The sequence below is a fragment of the Ovis canadensis genome, chromosome 14, assembly GCF_042477335.2.
Source record: "Ovis canadensis isolate MfBH-ARS-UI-01 breed Bighorn chromosome 14, ARS-UI_OviCan_v2, whole genome shotgun sequence".
NCBI classification, from domain to species: Eukaryota; Metazoa; Chordata; class Mammalia; order Artiodactyla; family Bovidae; genus Ovis; species Ovis canadensis.
Window position 1 is genome coordinate 35285651 of NC_091258.1, and position 23132 is coordinate 35308782.

At 40.3% G+C, this 23132-nt stretch overlaps 1 protein-coding gene and 1 non-coding gene across 2 annotated transcripts in view; one reads left to right on the forward strand and one right to left on the reverse strand.

Moving 5' to 3' along the window:
* Positions 1-23132, forward strand: part of FTO (FTO alpha-ketoglutarate dependent dioxygenase) — a 427202-nt gene that overhangs the window by 86220 nt on the left and 317850 nt on the right. Inside the window, exon 2 of the mRNA XM_069549854.1 lies at positions 22677-22754. Coding sequence (XP_069405955.1) covers positions 22677-22754 — 78 coding nt within the window. The remainder of the gene's footprint in view (positions 1-22676; positions 22755-23132) is intronic.
* Positions 8621-8693, reverse strand: TRNAG-UCC (transfer RNA glycine (anticodon UCC)). Its single transcript has one exon. It is a non-coding gene; the product is annotated as a tRNA-Gly (tRNA).

The window sequence follows — 23132 nt, forward strand, 5'->3', positions numbered from 1 at the left end:
GATTCTGAAGAGATTATCTCAAATCTAGTTTATGAGATAATGTGCCCTCTTATAAACACCGACATTGGTTATGCATTTGGAATGTCTGATTTATTCTTCTGGATTCTTTTTGACTGCTGCGAATTCAGTGATCCACTTGGGTAGTCTCTGTTACTGTGAAGTTTTAATAGTTAACAGTCAGAAACGGAGAGGGCAAACATAAAAGCGAACTGAAATGTTAATAGCTCGTACTCTGAAACCATTAACTCGAAGCCAGTTCGTCCTGGCCTAACGTTGTTGGAACATAAGACGGCAGAGAGGTGGAGTGTAACTTGTGCACTGGTCCTTTAGAAACATCATCCTCATGAAAAGCACACACACCTTCAGTTTCCAGGGCAGCAACCTTGGCTTTCCAACCTGCACAGCTTTGTGAAAGAGCTTGAAATTCCCACCGTCACCTACAGATCAAAGGGGAAAAGTGAACACGGCCCAAATGTTGGAAGAGGCAGAGCAAGACGAGGAGTTCCTCTTACTCGAAAGTGCAACCAGTGTTTGCTAGCTAATTTTGATTCTGGTGGTCTTAAAATCGCCCTGGATGTAAATCCAGATGGAGGTCATCTACTTTCACACATTTTACAGATAAGGAAAGTAAAGGTTCATCTGACATGAAACATGCATGTACACGTGGCCCAAGGAAAATTGAGCAAGTAGAATTTTATAAACAAAATTAACTTTCTTTTATGCTGCTGCTGCTAAGTCGCTTCAGTCATGTCTGACCCTGTGCGACCCCATAGACGGCAGCCCACCAGGTTCCCCGTCCCTAGGATTCTCCAGTCAAGAACACTGGAGTGGGCTGCCATTTCCTTCTCCAATGCATGAAAGTGAAAAGTGAAAGTGAAGTTGCTCAGTTGTGTCCGACCCTCAGTGACCCCATGGACTGCAGCCCATCAGGCTCCTCCGTCCATGGGATTTTCCAGGCAAGAGTACTGGAGTGGGATGCCATTGCCTTCTCCGTCTTTTATGCTAGATTTCACATAAACCTGCTTGTCCATTTCAGGCTGACTCATTAGCAGATTGTTCATTTCAGCAGGTTAAATTTGAGACCTAATGTTGAACAGAAAAGGGAATGATATTGACAAGAATGGATGAGATTAATTTTATGATGGCAGGTGAACATTTTTCCCAAGCTTTTGAATTTTTCTTTCTCCTTGTCTTTTAGTTCATTTGTAAGTCTGGTATGTTAACTAATCATATAAACATCTTTCATCTTAGACTACTTAGTGTGTCCCTAGCAGACTAGGTAAGTCAGTGAAATTGTAGTTCAGTCAAGCCAAAAAATGTAATATCAGAGAAAAGACAATTGAGTCTAGACTCTCTGTTTGAGTGGTAAAGGTTCAGACCAGTCAGGGACACTGAACTATTCCTTGTTGCTGGTTTATGACAGAGCAAGTCCAGAGATGTGTTATGCTGATGCCACGTGATTGGGTAATTCTAGAACTGGTCACTTTGCTTCCTGTCCCACTCGGAGTCTCCTCACTTCCTTTAGCATGCATGGAAGTTGCTTCAATCGTGTCCAGCTCTTTGCAACCCCATGGACTGTAGCCCACCAGACTCCCCTGTCCATGGGATTCTCCAGGCAAGGATACTGGAGTGGGTTGCCATGCTCTCCTCCAGGGGATCTTGACAGCCCAGGGATCAAACCTGCAGCTCTTACTCTCCTGCATTGGCAGGCAGGTTCTTTACCATTAACATCACCTGGGAAACATGGGTATTTGGAAATGCCATGTTTTTGTTAAGAATAGCAGGTGTGAAGATCAAGAAGAAGCAAAGTGGGCCATGTTTCCTTCCCATCAGGTCATGTTCTGCCAACATTTATACTGTATGTGCATTGAACTGGGAGTCAGCTATAGAGTTTCCTTAGTTGAGGGAATTATAGTCTAATGGGTCTTCTTTACATTCAAACTTTAACTAAAGTTTGTAAATTCTTTCTCTTTCATCTTTGCACTTTCTTTACTCTTGACCTCCTTTTCATCTCTTATTGTTGTTTATTTGCTCAGTCATGTCCAACTCTCTGCAACCCCATGGACTGCTGCACCCCAGGCTTCCCTGTCCTTCACCATCTCCTGGAGCTTCCTCAAACTCATGTCTGTTGAGCTGGTGATGCCATCCAACCATCTCGTCCTCTGCCTTCAATCCTGCCTTCAATCTTTCCCAGCATCAGGGTCTTTTCTAGTGAGTCGGCTCTTCCCATCAGGTGGCTTTTGATGTAAAACTGACCTTATACGTGCTCAACCTCTGTCTCCATTCCTCTGCTATCCTGAAGAATACTTGGTACTGGAAGCCTCTTTTGTCTCATTGGAGTCGGTCCCTCCTGAGGCGTAGGGAGAGCTTGGGCATGTGTCTCTTACTTGTACATCCACTGTACTTGCTCAGTCAATGTGCAAACACATTGTATTTTCCTAGTCAATAAAAGTAATAAGAACCAGGTGCTTGAATAAATTAATTACATGCCACGTTTCATTTTGGAAATATTTTATTCTAAGACTGCGGTACATTTTAAAAGCTATAATATGTCACTGTGATGAAAGCATCTTAAAATCTGTTAGAGCTGTGCACTTCTAAAATTATTCACTATTACTTGTGTTTTGTGTGTGTGTGCTTAATTCACATACATACAAATAAATGAACATGTATATGCTAATTTACATAACATATAAATAAAGGTGTTCTCTGAGCCAGGACTTTGTGTGCCAGCTTTTTGCCTGAATTAAATTTTATGGATGAGAGAGATACCCTGAAAATGGAACCGTTGGCATAACCCTGTGTACAATTCTACTTGCAGGCAGAGCTGTAATGATTTGTAACATAAGCTCAAGATTGACAAAGTGTTCAGAGAACACAGGCAGAAGCATTTTTTTCTCCCCTCCTGAGCTAGGTTGTTCTCCAAAAGCAACAAGTACTACTTATCTTTTCAGAGAGCTGTGATGAAGCCCTAAGACTCTTTGTGGTTTAGACTTCATGTAACTAGGATATCTCTGTATGCTCAGCCTAGAAAAACTTTACAGCACTCTTGGAATTTTATGAAAGTTTCCTAACTTTGAAGCTCAGAAAGACCCTCATTTCTGATTAGGCAATTGCTAACAATTTTTCTTCTGGTCTGACTCCATGATGCCAAAAACTCATACATGATTGCTCTATTTGGAGGATAGTATGTGGCCTCAGATGCTTAAGATCATATCTAGTTTCAAAGTCATGTCAACTGCAAATGTGTGTTTTTGTTTTTCCTCCAGCCTTCCTGAACTTTTTGATTTCTTCAGATTCTCCATGTTCTTTTTTTTCTTTCTTTCTGACCTTCACACACGCTGTTCATTCATGTTATAGTAAGTATCAAAATTTCCTACCTTTTTTAAAGATGAATATATGCTGTTGTATTAATATACTACATTTTGTTTATCCATTCATCTGTTGTTGGGCTTCCCTGGTAGCTCAGCTGGCAAAGCTGGTAAATTCACCTCTAATGTAGGAGACCCCAGTTCGATTCCTGGGTTGGGAAGATCCCTTGGAGAAGGGATAGGCTACCCACTCCAGTATTCTTGGGCTTTCCTTGTGGCTCAGAGAATCTGCCTGCAGTGCAGGAGACCTGGGTTTGATCCCTGGGTTGGGAAGATCCCCTGCAGGAGGGCATGGCAACCCACTCCAGTATTCTTGCCTGGAGAATTCCATTGACAAAGGAGCCTGATGGGTACAGTCCATGGGGTCACAAAGAGTTGGACATGACCAAGCAACTAAGCAGCAGCATCTGTTGATGGACACTTGGGTTTCTTCCATCTTTTGGCTGTTGTGAACATTACTGCTATGAAGATGAGTGTATAGATATGCCTTTGAAACCCAGGTTTCAATTCTTCTGGGTATATACCCAGATAGGCAATTGCTGGATAATACAGTTATTGAATTTTTAAATTTTCGAGAAGTGGCCAGACTGTTTCCTATCACAACCTTCACTATTTTACATTCCCTCCAACAGTATACAAGAGTTTCAGTTGCTCTGCACTCATGCCAATACTTGTTATTTATTTATTTGTTTTTTTGGTAATAGTCCTTATCTCTGGGACACTTTTGACCACCTTTCCTTCTGCTTGGCTAACACCAACTAGTGTTTTGGTTCTCTGCTCAGATGTTACTTCTGGAAAGCCTTCCCCTGGAGCTCTGTATCCTATCTTATTAGCTAGGTGCTACAGTCTTTGCTTTCTGTATCATAGGACTTCCTGCCTTTGATTATAGTTTGCTTGTTTAATAGTTGGATACTTCTACCATGGGTTGGGATCCATGATGGCAGGAAGATCTGTCCTTGATAGATCTGTCATGATCCCTATTGTCTACGCCCTGGCTCTCAGTAAAGGCAATGGTTAGAATGTGCGTCCATAAGTTTAAATATCCCCAATGTAGTGTATCACGCAGCTTGGGTTTAGTAGATAAAGCATATGAATTCAAACTCCTTCTTTGACTTTACCAGCTTTGAGATCTTGAACCAGATATTTTATCTAAGTCTTCGTTTTCACTTCTTTAGAATGGGGGAAACAGTATCTGCTTCATCCTCATAAGATTTTTGTAACGATTAAGAGTTAGCATAGGTACAAGTGCCTGTTAAACCATGAGTGAAGTGAGAAGAAGCGGGGAAACAGAACTCCAGCATTTTCAGTCTGGCTGGTGCTGATGTTAAGATGAGAAACAGGAGAAGCAGGCTCCAGAAAGTTAGGAAAGGAAACCAGAGTGTAGTGGGGACTTTGATGTTGTGATATTCTGGAGAAGTTTAGGTATAGATTTGGGTTAGAGAAGGCTTCCCTGTTGGTCAGATGGTTAAAGAATCTGCCCACAATGCTGGAGACCCAGGTTTGATCGCTAGGTCAGGAAGATCTCTTGGAGAAGGGCATGGCAACCCACTCCAGTGTTCTTGCCTGGGGAATCCCATAGACAGAGGAGCCTGGTGGGTTGCAGTAATCCATGGGGTTGCAGAAAGTCAGACATGACTGAGAACTAACACTTTACTTTGGGTTAGAGATAAGAATTTGAGTGTTAGATGAGATTGCTTAAAGGAAGAATGTTTTATCAAGGGAGAAGAAGAAGAAGGGTAGGGAAGTCTGCTCTTCAGGGCAGAGGAACAAAGACCTGAAGCAGGGACTGAGAAGGAGGGAGCAGAGGGTATAGGAATAAAAGGGACGGATGTTATAGAAACCAGTGGAAGAGAGGATTTTGAGAAAGGGATGCAGGTACCTCACTAGGCCCAGTGCTTCCCAAAGGACCAAGAGGAGGATGCTGCGTTTCAGCAAATGAAGTTGGTCACTGATCTTGGGAAGCACCCTTTTAGTAGAATGACAGTGATAGAAGCCAGGTCAAAATGGAGGTCAGGGCAAAATGCGACAGTGAGAGCTCGTGTCACTTACCTTAAATGGTTTTTCATGACATTTGGTAGAACATCTTGAAAGATGTTGAAAGAAAGAATGCATTGGGATGGTAGCTGGAGTGGGAAGTAGGAAAAGCCAAGAAAGCGTTTAATTTATTAATTCGCTAGTTAATTAACACTTTCTTAAGATGGCAGGATTTTTTTTTTTTTAACGCCTGAGATAATATAAGCGAGAGGAGAGTGAAAAAGTTGGCTTAAAGCTCAACATTCAGAAAACGAAGATTATGGCATCTGATCCCATCACTCCATGGGAAATAGATGGGGAAACAGTGGAAACAGTGTCAGACTTAATTTTTTTGGGCTCCAAAAGCACTGCAGATGGTGACTGCAGCCATGAAATTAAAAGACGCTTACTCCTTGGAAGAAAAGTTATGACCAACCTAGATAGCATATTTAAAAGCAGAGACATTACTTTGCCGACTAAGGTCCGTCTAGTCAAGGCTATGGTTTTTCCAGTGGTCATGTATGGATGTGAGAATTGGACTGTGAAGAAGGCTGAGCGCTGAAGAATTGATGCTTTTGAACTGAGGTGTTGGAGAAGACTCCTGAGAATCCCTTGGACTGCAAGGAGATCCAACCAGTCCGTTCTGAAGGAGATCAGCCCTGGGATTTCTTTGGAAGGACTGATGCTAAAGCTGAAACTCCAGTACTTTGGCTACCTCATGCGAAGGGTTGACTCACTGGAAAAGACTCTGATGCTGGGAGGGATCAGGGGCAGGAGGAGAAGGGGACGACAGAGGATGAGATGGCTGGATGGCATCACCGACTCAATGGACATGAGTCTGAGTGAACTCTGGGAGTTGGTGATGGACAGGGAGGCCTGGCGTGCTGTGATTCATGGGGTCGCAAAGAGTCGGACACGACTGAGCGACTGAGCTGAACTGAACTGAGTGTAAGCGCAAATGATGAAGAGAAGAGACATGGGAAGAGAAAGAGGTTGCTTGATGGTGTAAAATAGAACTGGGATGACTGGCACGTGGTGCCGAGGCAGATGGGAAGGAATGGGGCCTTGAGGACAGGCCAGACTGGTCTATTTTTAAACTTTTATTAACATGTATAGTTATATAGTATTTGTTTTGTAAAAGGAATTGCATGCATGTTTGTTTCTTTACAAATAACAACCCATTTAATTTAATTTTCACAACAACCTTTGAGGTAGGTATGGTTGCTGTGTCTGTTTTATAGATGGAGCAACTGAGGCATAGAGAGGTTAAGTAACTTACTCAAGATCACACAGCTGTTAATGGATGGGTGGGGGGAGGGTGAGATGTGACCCAAGGCCTAGAGCCTATGTTTTTACCAATTACTTTGGGCTGTGCCTTCTTTCATTTTACCTTGTGTTTAGAGGATACTCAAATGTCTGTGTGTCTGAAGTTAAAAGCTGAATAAGTAAGTAGAAAGACTAGTCGTCTGCTTTGTTTGTTGTTTAGTTACCGAGTCATGTCCAACTCAGCGTGACCCCGTGGACTGTAGCCCACCAGGCTCCTCTGTCTGTGGGATTTTCCAGACAAGAACATGGGAGTAGGTTTCCATTTCCTTCTCCAGGGAATCTTCCTGACCCAGGGATCGAACCCATGTCGCCTACATTGGCAGGCAGATTCTTTACAGCTGAGCTGCCAGGGACTCCCATTCCTCTGCTTATTGTATCTCAGGTTGGAGTTTTATATTTTACAGCACATTGAAATTAACACATGTGATGGACATTAGGTTGCAAGCCTTAGCATATTTGCAGAAGAAGAATAACTTTATTAGAATTATTATTTATTTTTTATCAAGACAAGCCAGCAGTGGTAATTTTTCATGTGTGATATAATTGGAAAAGGAAACTTGTAAACATAAAATGCACATATTGAAATAAAATTAAATGTATGCTGGTGAAGTTATAGGGTTTTGCTCAATAACCCTATCAAGAAAGTTTGATAATAAAGAGTATGTATTGACTTTCTGGAATCCTGGGAATGGATAAATGAAAACAAAAAGAAACATCTACTTTGTATTATAGACCTCTAAAATACTTATTAAGTAACTTATTCTTTCAGGCATTTTTATTCCCTTTAAACTTTTCATCACTGCTAGGCAGAAACTATTAGTTGCTATAGCTGTGTCAGCAGCTGAGGGATTTCTATTGTTGTTGTTGAAGTAATATATCATGTCTTGCATAATTCAGTTGTGGCTATACAAGGGGAAGTGTTTAATGTTTGATTATGCAGCACTTGCTGTGGAAACTGCAGAGAGGGACAGTGGAGAGCTAAGAATAATTAAATGGACAGTCACTGAGGTCACTTCCTGATGTTTTTACTGCAACACCATGTACATTCTGCTTTCCCATGGCAGGTTGTTTGATCATGGTGTAATGGTTAAAGCTTTGCAAAATGACAAAGAAGGCAGACATCCTACTGGTCTCAAGTGCGATTATTTACAATTGGACTGCTTGCAGGAAAGTGCTTAGTTTGATCAGACTAATGCTAAGCTGGGCAAGACACATGGTGATATCTCGCAGAGCTCCGTGCTCTGACCTTGGAGTAGACGACTCAGGTATCAAATTTCCAGGTAGAAAGTTCCCTGAAGATTGAACCATGATTGAGAGAATTTGCTTTTTTCATACAAACAAGTGTGGCCAAGAGGAGTGCGTTTTTCCGCTTGAAAATGTAAGCGGTCCATTATTAGGTCTTTGGAGCTAGAAGGTAGGTACGGTGGCCATGAAAGAGTTTTAATTAATCTGTTATCTCTCTCATGGTTTGGAAGGGTATTGCCCTTGCTCTTGTATTCACTTACAAAATTAAGGGCAGTATTTTGATTGTGGAGAAGAATCTTGGGTAAGTGATTATCTCTGTTTTCAGTAGAATACTTGGAAGTGGCTCAAGGCAATTATAAGGCAGCTACTCCAAAGGAAGTCAGAAGACATTAGACTTCTGAGTTATTATCCCTGAACGAAGAACCCAACCTTTTACTAAAGGCATTGATTACCTTGATATTAATATTATATCCTTCACCTGTGTAAACTGTGCTTCCCCAAAACTTTCAGTACATTCCTCAGCTTTTTTTTTTCTTTCTTTATTTTTTCTCTTTCTTTTCTTTATTTTTACTTATTTGACTTCACGGGGTCTTAGTTGTGACACATGGGATCTTTGATCTTGGTTGCAACATGTGGATTTCTTAGTTGCCACATATAGGGTCTAGTTCCCTGACTAGGGATCGAACCCAGGCCCCCTGCATTGGAAGCACAGAGTCTTAGCCACTGGACCACCAGGGAAGTTACTTGACTTTTTATTTATTTTTAGATCCTGTTTAGCTGCTTTTTATCATAGAAATTTTTCTCTTCAGGAAACTTTCTTCTCTTTTAAAACTTGGACTACATTCTTAACATTAATGATCATGGGTGGGAACTTAAGATGAAGTTGGTAAGGTAAACAGGTCTTGCTATTCAAATTATTATCTGAAGAGCTAAAGTATATATTTTGTACATGTCATTTTGCTTATTTAAAAAAAAATTTCCTTGAAAGATAATTTATGAGATCAAGGAATGCTAACTTTGTGGAGTACTTGAGAAAGTATGACATGTAGGGAAAGGTGCTATCTTCAGTTCAGTTCAGTCACTCAGTCGTGTCCGACTCTTTGCGACCCCATGAATCGCAGCACACCTTAGGGAGGATATTTAAAAAGTGCTGGAAAATGTAGCTTTATGGCTTGATGCAAGAGAGGTGAACTCCATTAGTAACTAAGTAATTTGTTAGAAAGGTGCATATCATAAAAGAATGAAGGAGAAATGAATTCTAACTAATCAACTTGCATAAGACCCAGATTCATTGTCTTTATGTGGACACAAAATATAGATTCTTAGATATAAAACAGCAAAGAAAAAAAATAGAGAGAAAAGACATGGACAAGCAATTCACATGAGCTACTGCAAATGGCAATTAACATGAAAAGTTACTCCACCTGAATAACAATCAAAGAAGTATAAATTAGTATGAACTTGTTTTTTTTTATTTGTCAACTAGCTTAAGATGTAAAAGTTTGATAATAACTGGTATTTGAGTATATGAAGAAATGGTTACTGTCTATTGATGGTTGAAATAGATACCATTTTCCTGGAGGGCAGTTTCACAATCTGAATCAAGAGGCCTTAAAAGAGCATGCCTTTTGACCTGGTGAATCTCCTCTTAAGGATTTTTATCGTAAAGAAATCATCTGTGCCTTCTTGTTATATGCTACAGTTAAGCTCACAGTTTGTGTTTGCCTTCTGCTCCAAACACATGTCGATGACAGATAACACATTAAAAGAAAAGAAAGTAATAAAAGAGTCATAGCTGGGCTTACGGAGAAGATATTGTTGTTGGCCAGAAAGAGAGCAAAACATAAAGGGATAAGCTGGATTGAAACTGTGGTGCTGCAAGGGCTTCTGGTATGGAAACAAAGAGTGAGTTGATCACAGGGACCAAGGTTTACCACTTGAGATGGGACCAGAACTAGGCTTACTGTGTGAAGCCAAGGGTGGAGGTGAAGTTATACCTTTCACAAAAAAAGACTGAAAACAGATTGCCATGTCAGGAACATAGCTCTCTGGAGCTATGGGTTTTGAGGGGCAGGAGAAGATCACTAAACCTTTAAGAGTAGAAATTGAATCAGACTGATTGATTTTGGAATGATGGGGGAGAGAATGTCGTGCTCCAAATCACCAGTGTATGAGGCTTAGTCCTGGACTGGTGGTATAGGATCTTCGTGGAGGGAACTGCTGAACCATTATGGCAGGAAAGGTGAGCACATGTGGAAAGTGAGAGGAGGGAGGAAAAAAGGAAAGACCAAAAGCCACCCACTCAAAATCAGTCTTCACAACAAAATACTGAAATACTTAAGGAAAGCACAAATAGAATAAACAGTGTGAATAAAAATCCATTTCAGATGAGATTAATTTTATAGAAAAGTCAGTGAAGGACTGAAATAATCATGTTCAAGAAATTCAAAAGAATAAGGAAAGGCATCATACTGATAAAAATGAGATCTAAAAATGCCCCCCAAATATCCAAAAATGGAACAGGAGCAACTTTATGTGAAAAAGAGCCAGGTACAGGTTTTGAAAAGGAAAAGTATAGTCATAGATATGATAACTCAATAGATGGGATGGACTTTAGCCCAGACACAGCTGGAAAGAGAACTGTTGAATTGGAAGAGAGTACTGAGGAGTTCGCTTAGAATATATTATACAGAGACAAAAGATTGCAAAAAAAAGAGAAAGCAGTCAGAAGACTTGGAGAATAGATGGAGAGATTCCAACCGAGTCTAAAAAGAGACCAGAAAAAGAATGAAAATCATGATGGAGAAGCAAAATCTGAAGAACCAAGAGTTGAGAATTTTCCTTATTTAAAGAAAGACATGAGTCCACATTTTCAACCAAGCGTGGATTATCTACTAAGTTTGTGATCTGTGGTTGGTTTAAGCCATGAATGTGGATCCCATGTGTACAGAGAGCCAACTCCTGGACTTGAGCATACTGCACTTTTGGTTTCTGAGGCAGGTTCTAGAACCAATGTCCCACGGATCCTGAGGGATGACTAGGTGTTCCAGTGTTGGGTGTGTATATATTTATGATTATTATACCCTCTTGATGAATTGATCCCTCTATCATTGTACAATGATCTTTTATCTTTTGAGTGGAAGTCTGTTTCATCTTAAATATAGAACGCATGCTCTCTTTGGGATTCCACTTACATGGAGTATCTTTTTCCATCCCTTTATTTTGAGTCTGTGTGTGTTCTTAAATCTTAAGTGAATCCTTTCTAGACAGCATGCTGCTGCTAAGTTGCTAAGTCGCTTCAGTCGTGTCCGACTCTGTGCGACCCCATAGACGGCAGCCCACCAGGCTCCCCCATCCCTGGGATTCTCCAGGCAGGAACACTGGAGTGGGTTGCTGTTGCCTTCTCCAATGCATGAAAGCGAAAAGTGAAAGTGAAGTCGCTCAGTCGTGTCTGACTCTTAGCAACCCCATGGACTACAGCCTACCATACTCTTCCGTCCATGGGATTTTCCAGGCAAGAGTATTGGAGTGGGTTGCCATTGCCTTCTCCAACTAGAAAGCATAAAGTTGTGGATTTTTTTAAAAATCCATTCAGTCATTCTGTGTCTTTTGTTTAGAGAATTTAATCCATTTATATTTAGAATGATTATTAATAGGAATGGACTTACTAATACCATCTTTTAAATTGTTTTCTGGTTGTTTTGTAATTCCCGTGTAATTTTCTTCCTCTCTTACTTTCTTTATGAACTGATGATTTTCTGTAGTGGTATGTTTGGATTCCCTCTCTTTATGTATAGGCTATAACGTTTAACTTTATGGTTAACATGAGGCTTACAGAAAACATCTTGTAAATGTAACAATGTATCTTATGCTGATAAGTTGCATTTTATTCTTTTATTCCTTTTATTTATCCTTCAATTCCTCCCTTTTTATCTTCTCTCTACATATTGTGTATTCATTAATAAATTGTTGTAGCTATACCAAAAAAAAAGATGTCCTTTTCATTATAGGGTACTGGAATGCAAAAGTAGGAAGTCAAGAAACACCTGGAGTAACAGGCAAATTTGGCTTTGGAGTACGGAATGAAGCAGGGCAAAGGCTAATAGAGTTTTGCCAAGAGAACGCACTGGTCGTAGCAAACACCCTCTTCCAACAGCACAAGAGAAAACTCTACACATGGACATCACCAGATGGTCAACACCAAAATCAGATTGATTATATTCTTTGCAGCCAAAGATGGAGAAGCTCTATACAGTCAGCAAAAACAGACCGGGAGCTGACTGTGGCTCAGATCATGAACTCCTTTATGCCAAATTTAGACTTAAATTGAAGAAAGTAGGGAAAACCATTAGACCATTCAGGTATGACCTAAATCAAATCCCTTATGATTATACAGTGGAAGTGAGAAATAGATTTAAGGGCCTAGATCTGATAGAGTGCCTGATGAACTATGGAATGAGGTTCATGACATTGTATAGGAGACAGGGATCAAGACCATCCCCATGGAAAAGAAATGCAAAACAGCAAAATGGCTGTCTGAGAAGGCCTTACAAATAGCTGTGAAAAGAAGAGAAGTGAAAAGCAAAGGAGAAAAGGAAAGATATAAGCATCTGAATGCAGAGTTCCAAAGAATAGCAAGGAGAGATAAGAAAGCCTTCCTCAGCGATCAATGCAAAGAAATAGAGGAAAACAACAGAATGGGAAAGACTAGAGATCTCTTCAAGAAAATTAGAGATACCAAGGGAACATTTCATGCAAAGATGGGCTCGATCAAGGACAGAAATGGTCTGGACCTAACAGAAGCAGAAGATATTAAGCAGAGGTGGCCAGAATACACAGAAGAACTGTTCAAAAAAGATCTTCATGACCCAGATAATTACGGTGGTGTGATCACTCACCTAGAGCCAAACATCCTGGAATGTGAAGTCAAGTGGGCCTTAGAAAGTATCACTATGAACAAAGCTAGTGGAGGTGATGGAATTCCAGTTGAGCTATTTCAAATCCTGAAAGATGATGCTGTGAAAGTGCTGCACTCAATATGCCAGCAAATTTGGAAAACTTAGCAGTGGCCACAGGACTGGAAAAGGTTGGTTTTCATTCTAATCCCAAAGAAAGGCAATGCCAAAGAATGTTCAAACTACGACACAATTGCACTCATTTCACACGCTGGTAAAGTAATGCTCAAAATTCTCCAAGCCAGGCTTCAACAGTACATGATCCTCAAACTTACAGATGTTCAAGGTGGATTTAGAAAAGGCAGAGGAACCAGAGATCAAATTGCCAACATCCGTTGGAACATCGAAAAAGCAAAAGAATGCCAGAAAAACACCTACTTCTGCTTTATTGATTACCCCAAAGCCTGTGACTGTGTAGATCACAACAAACTGTGGACAGTTCTGAAAGAGATGGGAATACCAGATCTCCTTACCTGCCTCCTGAGAATTCTGTGTGCAGATCAGGAAGCAACGTTTAGAACTGGACATGGAACAACAGACTGATTCCTAACTGGGAAAATAATACGTCAAGGCTGTATATTGTCACCCTGCGTATTTAACTTCTATGCAGAGTACATCATGAGAAATGCCAGGCTGGATGAAGCACAAAGTGAAATCGAGATTGCCAGGAGAAATATCAATAACCTCAGATATGCAGATGACACATACCACCCTATGGCAGAAAGTGAAGAAGAACTAAAGAGAGAGAAGTGGTAAACACACCTTTATACTAGAGATAAGTGATTAGCACATCACCATATTACAGTATTGGAATTTTGGATTTTACTGTATATGTTATCAGTGTGTTGTATATTTCTGTGTTCTTTAGTGTTCTTTCAGTACAGTTTACAGAATTCCTTTCAGCATTTCTTATAAGACAGATCTAGTGAAGATGAATTCCCTCAGTGTGTGTTTGTCTGGAAAAGTCTCTTTCTTCATTTTTGAAGGACAAATGGAAGCTTGATTTCTTTTTCTCTGTTAACCATGTTCGATCTTTTCCCAACTTCTTGAACCTATGATCTGCAGTTATATTGCTATTTTTAATGTACTTGTCTACCATAATAATTCTGTCATCTGTTCCATTTTGGGGACAGTTCCAATTAATTGATTTTTATCTTCTTTATCAGTCGTATTACCTTGCCTTATAGTGTTGTCTTCCTTTCCATGCATAATAGTTTTTGACTAGTGTGATCTTTTCAGTCTTACTTTTAAGTTGTTTATAAAGGAGCAGAGCAGTAGTCAAGGGCTAACTTTGTACCACTACTGAGGCAGAATCTTCCTGAGAATTTGTCCTGCTTTGTGGTTTATGTTTTTTTTTTTTAAACTGTGACTAGATTTTTAGTCTAGTATAGCATAGGCTCCCATTATTAGAAACTGAACAAGAAATGATTAAAAAACAAAATTTTTGAAAGCACTGTAGAACTACCAAAGCCGTGAGGACTTGAGAGTCCAAAAGTAGTGATTATAAGCATTGGTTTAAAATTTTTAAAGTAGCATTGGTTTTAAATTTTAAAAGTAGTATGGATGTTAATTAAAATTGTTTAAAGTGTTTGCATTTATATATGTTTTTTTTGTTAATTTTAATAGTGAAAAATCGAACATTTCTTGAAAGATCAGATTTCTCTAATCTTAGGGTTGTGTGATGTAGTATAGTGGAAATGACCTTTATACTTAGGAAATGAGATTATGAGTTGTGACCAGTAGTGTAATTTCTTGCCAGTCACTTTATGTCTCTGGATGAGGCTTTGTTTTTTCATCTGTTCTAAAATTTCACAGCAATTTTTATTTTTATCACCACTGTGGTTAATTGAGGCATTTAATATATATAAAGTTTCATGGAGTGTTTTTAGACAGTTCTGCTGTAGTTTGTGCAGGAAAATAAGTGTCTGAATTTCTTACGTGGCATTGATCTATGGCATTTGATGGGTTATACACAGAATTGCTTGTAGATAGTTCACAAGTAATAAATGAAATTGTCCTTTTCAGAAATGGGTAAATGATAGTAGCAAGTGGTTGCCAAAGTGTATTGAGGGTTTTTTATGTGCTTGGCGACATTCTTAGATCTCTGTATGTACTGCTTCATATATGTGTCACGGGGAGATAAGAAACTAGTCCCAAATCATACTTGTAGGCCCATAGTACTCGTGTTAAAACTAACAGGCTTCTTAGGTGCTCCCATTTTGTTGTGGACCCTTCCTCCATTTGAATACTATTTGCCTGATAGCTGCATAGTTTATAATTTCTAAAATGCACTAATATATGATTAATTTTATTTAATCTTCACAGTACCCTGTGAAACAGGGTTTTTTATAGATAAGTAAAGTGAGGTTTGGAGAGGTTGATTCAGGTGTGGAACTGCATGTAGGAAATGATAGAGTCAGGATGCAAATTCCACTGTTGTCCGCACCATGGTACATGAGGGAACTAGTTCCCTGACCGTGGATTGAACCTGTGTCCCCTGTACTGGGAGCCTGGAGTCTTAACCACTGGACCTCCAGGGAAGTCTCTTGAATGCTCTTTGGTGAGATACTTTTTCTTTTTAAAACAAACATGTCAGATGGATACATGAAATATTTATTTATACTTCTTTTGGCTTAGCTACTTCTCACTTGCCTTTCTGGTATTAGTTTTGAAGAGTCTTCCTCAGGGAGGCTTTCCTTTCTCATGCAGGCCCTGCCGAAGCACTCAGTCAGTTTTCCCACTTATTATTTGAGACCCTCAGAAGATTAGGTGATTATTTTTATATTGAACTTTCATAAACTTTTATTTGTGATTGTATCTTGAAGACTCAGATAAAGTTTATTTTTTACTGAACCTGACGAAGTATGATTCCTAGTGTAAAAATTATGTGGAAAATGAAAAATGTATGAAGAAGAGCTGTTTGCATAATCTGATGAAGCCAAAGAGATAGCAGTGGGAAAATACACTTCATTTGTAGGTGAGATACACCTTCCCATTACGAGTCATGATCTAGCTAATCTTTCTATGTAATTATTGTAAGATTTGCAAACTGTATGCCTATTTGATAAGATACGGAAACTCAGATACAAGTTAGTTTTTCACAGTGAGTCAGAATCTTACTAGGGATAAAGTTTTTAACATTCAGCCTTTATGGTTTTGAGCTGTGATATGGGCTTCCCCGGAGAAGGCGATGGCACCCCACTCCAGTACTCTTGCCTGGAAAATCCCATGGATAGAGGAGCCTGGTAGGCTGTAGTCCGTGGGGTCACTAAGTGTCAGACACAACTGAGTGTCTTCACTTTCACTTTTCACTTTCATGCATTGGAGAAGGAAATGGCAACCCACTCCAGTGTTCTTGCCTGAAGAATCCCAGGGATGGGGGAGCCTGGTGGGCTGCCATCTATGGGATCGCACAGAGTTGGACATGACTAAAGCGACTTAGCAGCAGCAGCAGCAGCAGCAGCAGCAGCAGCAGCAGCAGCAGCAGCAGCAGCAGCAGCATGGGCTTCCCAGCTGATGCAGTGGTAAAGAACCTGTCTGCCAATGTCAGTATCACAGGAGATGAGAGTTTGATCCCCAGGTTGGGAAGATCCCCTTGAGTAAGAACTGTCAACACACTCCAGTATTCTTGCCTGGGAAATCCTGTGGACAGAGGAGCGTGGTGGGTTATAGTCCATAGGGTCACAAACAGTCAGATGTGACTGAGCACAGACGCACCCATGATTTACCTAAGGGCTGTGTGTAGCTATTCTTTCCTTGCAGGAGCTGTGGAGATAGATGGGTGTAGCCCCCATGGAACGGGCTTGACATGCTCCTCCTGCAAGTGGGAGAGCCAGCTTTGTTCTCCCTCTGGCTTTCTATGTGACATTTGTGAGCTGCTTGATGTATTTAACACTAGGGTGACAGCAGAGACGCCTGTGAGCAGAGCAGTGTGCTGGAGGGCCCAGCTGTGTGTATTTATCTGTATCTCAGGCTGAGGAGCAGCCGTTAGCCAGATCTGACAGTCACACAGGAGCCGCTTCTGCCTCCACTCCAGAGTGCATTTGAATATTGTGTCTGTTTACCAACTGCTTGACAGTTGACACAAAGAAATTGTCAGAGCTGTTTTTCTTTCCCCTCTTCACTCTGCTGTGCTCGTCTGCGAGTCTCCCTCTGAAATACTTTATCATGCATCACCAATATCTGCACTTTCTAAAATAAAGCCCCAAATCACATTGTATTCATCTTTATATTGAATTCCACGTAAAGAATTAATTGCTAATATACTTGAGCAAACTCCAAGAGGTAGTGGAGATAGTGGAGGACAGGGAAGCCTGGCGTGCTGCAGTCCATGAGGTCGCAAAGAGTTGGACACCACTTAGCGGCTGAATGGCAACAAATACTTGAGTTGATAATTGCAAATCTGTTGAATAAGCAATGTGTTTACAGAGTTCAGAAATCAAAACAATACAGAAGGAAATCTTCCGTATCGTCTTGCTCTCTCCGGGGTCCCTTCTAGTTGTCGTTTCCCACCCCTGTCCCTGAGAGCATGTGTGGTGCTTGCTCAGTCGCTCAGTCACGTGTGACTCTGTGGCCCCACGGACTGTAGCCCGCCAAGCTCCTCTGCCATGGCATTCTCCAGGGAAGGATACTGGAATGGGTTGCCATTTCCTCCTCCAGGGGGTCTTTCCAACCCAGGGATCAAAGCCATGTCTCCTGCGCATCTCCTGCATTGCAGGTGAATTCTTTACCACTGAGCCACCCGGGAAGCCCTTGTCCCCGAGAGAGAACCACTTAAATAGTCTGTCACAAATCCTTTACATTTCTTTACGCAAATACAAGCAGATGGTCTGTCCCTTGCCTTTTACTTCCTGAGGTCTCCTGGAAAGCTGTTTATTTCACTAAAGGGAGCCTCCTCATTCTTGTTGATTGTTGTGTTGTATTCGTTGTGTGGATGTACCACCATTTATTTAACCGTCCTCTATGGACATACACTGGCATTGTTTCTAATCTTTTTTTTTTTTTTCAGTTAATTTACGCACCATAAAATTCAACCTTTCAAAGCATACAGTTAAGTGGCTTTTAGTATGTTTCCAAGCTTCTGTTCTGCCAATTGTGATCTGGTGTACGTACATTCTTCTGAACATGGTACCCATAAAAAAAAATCTTTAGAAGTAGGATTTGGGTGTCAAAGGGAATAGATTTGAATTTTGATAGGAATTGTCTGTTGCCGTGCATTGAGATTGTGCTGTTTTGCATTCCTGAGTATGAGAAGGCTTGTTTCTCCATTGTTCTGCCTGTAGTGACTTTGCCTCTTCTTAAAGCAATGTTAATTTTTAAGAAATATGTGATGTTCATAAGCAGTTTAATAATCATTCCTGATTGAGTTCACCAAGGCAAATATGCCCAAAACTTCTTTTTAAGTTGATAAATGGTGATTTATCAACTTAAGTTATTGATTTAAGTTATAAATCAATCATTTATAATTGATTTCATTAGTTAATCAGTAGAATTACAGGTTGTGAATGTTGATGTATAGAGCAGCTTTCATCTATGTGGCCTTAAGTTGAATGGTTTCTCGACCCTGTTCTCTCCTGTCATAGAGATATAACAATACTCACAGTGTTAAAATTCCCAGGGGAGGAAGACCACTTATATTCTGCTTGCTCTATGCTAGGGATATTCTTGTAGAATTTTATCCTTTTGGACACGTGCACCCCAGTGTTCATAGCAGCACTACTTATAGTAGCCAAGACATGAAAGCAACCTAAGTGTCCGTCCACAGAGGAATGCATAAAGATGTGGTCCTTATATACAATGGAGTATTACTGAGCCGTTAAATGAATGAAATAATGCCATTTGCAGCAACATGGATAGACCTAGAAATTATAATACTAAGTGAAGTAAGTCAGGTAGAGAAAGACAGATATCACATGATATGACTTAGATATGGAATCTTAAAAAAAATGACCTAAGGGAAGTGATTTACAAACAGAATAGACTCACAGTCCTAGGAAAGAAACGTATGGTTGCCAGAAGGAAAAGGGAGGGGGAGGAGCAGAATTTGAGATGAATATAGACTTCTATCGTTATATAAAAAAGAATTTTATCGTCTCAATACAGCCTTCCAGGTTATAATGTTTTATGTCTGTCTGACACACTGGACCTCAACTGAGCTGATTGTTTTTTTATAATAATTCAACTGAAGTAGAAACAAGTATAAACAGTAATTATAAACAGAATTTCATCCTCCAGGGGTGCTTGTTCTTCGTTGGGCCAGGTCTCTTGCTGTTTAATCTGGTCAAGGTGGAATACGTAATTCCTAATAGAAATCTGTATCGTTGTGTTCCTTCGTGTATACAGATTAGCTTTTTGGGTTCTCCTGAAGAGGTTTTAAGGTGGTATTTGTAAGGTGGAGCCATCTCAGGGTCTGAGATATCATGTGCATTTCCATCATTCAAGGCTTTTAAGCATTTTTAAACATTAAAACTTTTTTTTTTTTTGGGCGTTTAAATGTTCTGTCTGTAGAAAGGACTGGTAAAAGAGTCATAGGAAAATGCAGGCTTTCCTGAGCTTGAAGTGAAAATTGAGGTATAGGTTTTGATTAAGTTTGTGATGGAGTTCATAAAAATACAAGTATAGGCATGGAAACGTCATTAGTTCTTTCTGTGTCTCAAATAATGGCTAGTGTAGAAAACAGATAAACCACTTGATCAGTGATTTATCTAAACCAGTGTTTTTGTGTTAGTATGATAGGTCTTTCATAAAGTAAAACTCTTCATAGTTTAACTGGTGGTTGTTGTCATTTAGTCTCTAAGGCGTTTCTTGACTCTTTGGACGACTCCATGGAGTGTAGCCTGCCAGGCTCCCCTGTCCGTGGGATTTCCCAGACAAGAATACTGGAGTGAGTTGCCATTTCCTTCGCCAGGGGATTGTCCCAGGCCAGGGGTCGAACCCTCATCTCCTGTGGTAGCAGGCAGATTCTTTACCACTGAGCCATCAGGGAAGCCCCATTTTAACTGGTAAGCCAGTCTTATTATCACAAATGAAAAGCTACTTTTAGATTAGCATTAGACAAAGTAGAAAGTTTCATTAGATAGCCGGGCTACAATTTTGCATAAGAGTAAATTTACTGTTTTGTCTCTCTTAGGTCAAGTGGTTGCTATTTTTCTGTTTCCTCTTTTTTTTTTCCTCTCTCTCTCTATCCACTTTGAATAATTATACAAACGATTTGGAAATAACTAGAGTTCTGCCCAATAGGTTGTTTGCTCTGGACTACTCTGTGACTCAGAGCTTCCCTGGTGGCTCAGCAGTAAAGAATCTGCCTGCAGTGTAGGAGCCACAGGAGATGTGGGTTCGATCCCCGGGTCAGGAAGATCCCCTGGAGAAGGGCATGGCAACCCACTCCATTATTCTTGTCTGGAGAATCCCATGGACAGAGGCGCCTGGTGGGTACAGTCCATGGGGTTGCAAAGACTTGGACACAACTGAAGCGACTTAGCACATGTGCACTCGATGACGGGTTAGTGAGAGAAGGCTGTGCAGACATGGGGGAAGATGATTCTCAGGGCCCCTCTGTCTGGTTGAGCAGGTTGTCCACTGTGTAAAGACAGTGCCTGCTGGGGTGGGTTGAGGCTAAAGTCTAGTTTGTGTTCTCCAAGTCCTGCTTTAGGGCTTAGCGCTGCATTAAACCAGAGTAAGATATACCATTTTCTAATGCTTATAATTGTGCCTCAGTGGCTGATAACAGCCTGAATATGCATTGCATTGCAGTTTTATTTGAAAATCAGTTGTTTCTGCCTTTTCTGTTTTTTTGGCCTTTAGAAAATTTCTGTAGCGTCCAGATGATTTCTGTGTGTCTGTGTGTCTCTATACACATTGTTGTTGTTCAGTCGCCCAGTCATGTCCAACTCTTTGTGACCTCATGGAGTGCAGCACACCAGGCTTCTCTGTTCCTCACCATCTCCTGAAGTTTGCCCAAGTTCATGTTCGTTGCATCGGTGATGCCCTTCAGCCATCTCATCCTCTGATGCCCTCTTCTCCTTCTGTCCTCAATCTTTCCCAGCATCAGAGGCTTTTCCAATGAGTCAGCTGTTCACATCAGATATCAAAATACTGGAGTTTCAATTATCAGCAAAAGTCCTTCAAACGAATATTCAGGGTTAATTTCCCTTGAGACTGACTGGTTTGATCTCTTTGTTCTCCAGAGAACTGACTCTCAGGAGTCTTCTCCAGCACCACAGTTTGAAAGCATCAATAAACATCAGTTCATTTCAATTCAGTTGCTCAGTCGTGTCTGACTCTTTGCGACCTCATGGACTGCAGCAAGCCAGGCTTCCCTGTCCATCACCAATTTCCGGAGCTTACTCAAACTCATGTCCATCGAGTTGGTGATGCCATCCAACCATCTCATCCTCTGTTGTCCTTTTCTCCTCCTGCCTTCAGTCTTTCCCAGCATCAGGGTCTTTTCCAATGAGTCAGTTCTTCGCATCAGGTGGCCAAAGTATTGGAGCTTCACCTTCAGCATCAGTTCTTCCAATGAATATTCAGGACTTATTTCCTTTAGGATGGACTGGTTGGATCTCCTTGCAGTCCAAGGGACTCTCAAGAATCTTCTCCAACACCACATGCATATATATACATATATATATACACACATACATATATAATAAACATATATACATGCTATTTATGTGCTGCTGCTGCTGCTGCTGCTGCTAAGTCACATCAGTCGTGTCTGACTCTGTGCGACCCCGTAGACAACAGCCCACCAGGCTCCCCCATCCATAGGATTCTCCAGGCGAGATCACTGGAGTGCATTGCCATTTCCTTCTCCAATGCATGAAAGTGAAATATATGCTTGAATATAAGGTCAGATATTCTTTGAAAAAATCCCTCATAAGAAAGGTGTCATCTTAGATGTATTTGATTCCTTATAAAATACATTATAATATGGGATCCTCTCTTAGTTACTTTGTTCGAACGGCCTAGTACTGTTTGGGAAAGACATGGTATCTTGAAATAGCCTCATGAGTGCTAGTTGTGGTTGCTTGAAAAGATTTATCCAGTTGGAAAAGAAAAGAGGCAAAGATGCTCAACATAGGTTTAGTAATTATTCTAGAGATAAAAGATTACTTTTAAAAAGTAATATGAAAGTGGATACGATCTCAAATTTTTACAGGATGAACAAATAATTCATATACCTTGACCCTGGATCCTTGTGGCTTAGTTGGGTATTTTCAGTGAAAGTAAGGATTTACAAACTGCTGTCTCAGGCAGTTTTTACAGATAGGAAGGTTTGTTCTGGAAAACTGTATTACATGACTCAAAAGATGACTCTAGTAATGAAAAAAAAGATCCTGGTATTAAAGAGTGAAGCGCATTGCTTCCTGAAATGTGAGAGTGAATAAAATAATTATTTCTAAGTTAATATTTTATATGATGTAATTTAAATGCATGTAATAAAGTTGATACATTTTATAACTGACTTTTGGCTAGCTTTATCCTCTAAAATGTATACGCTTTAAGTTGGCTAACTTTTGGAGGGTATTCTCTTATTAGAAAAATAAGGCATTGTCAGCCTGGATGGGAGGGGGTTTGGGGGGAGAATGGATACATGTATATGTGTGACTGAGTCTCTTCGCTGTTCACCTGAAACTTTCACATTGTTTGTTAATTGGCTATACCTCCAATGCAAAATAAAAAGTTAAAAAAAAAGAAGACATTGTCCTATATTTTGGGTCTCTTTATAATTTAGTCATCTATAATCATTATTATTTTTAAACAGAAACTGAGGCTTCTTGAAGAGCTTGAAGACACATGGCTTCCCTACCTGACCCCCAAAGACGATGAATTCTATCAGCAGGTAAGGTCTTTTAATATTTGTCAATTTCCATTGATTTTTTTCCCTTGATCTACCTTATTTTACCTACGAAGCAACTGTGGTCTAGAGAGATGAAATGAGAGGTTAAAGGTCTGCTTTGGTCACCCATTGATTCACCCCCAGAACATGTAAGTTCCTGCACAGTGTTTCTGCTGTGAACTTAGTGCTTTAGAATAGTGGACTGTCTTTTCTTCCCAAACGTTCCATGTTTTTCCCTACTTCCTTCCCTCTGCTTCTGTTTCTTCTGTACAGAATCTTCTTTCGTCTCTTATCCTTTTGCCAGATGACTAATTCTTCAGGACTTCACTGAAGCATCACCTCCTTTGTGAACGTTTCTTTAACTTACCTTACCTCCAAATA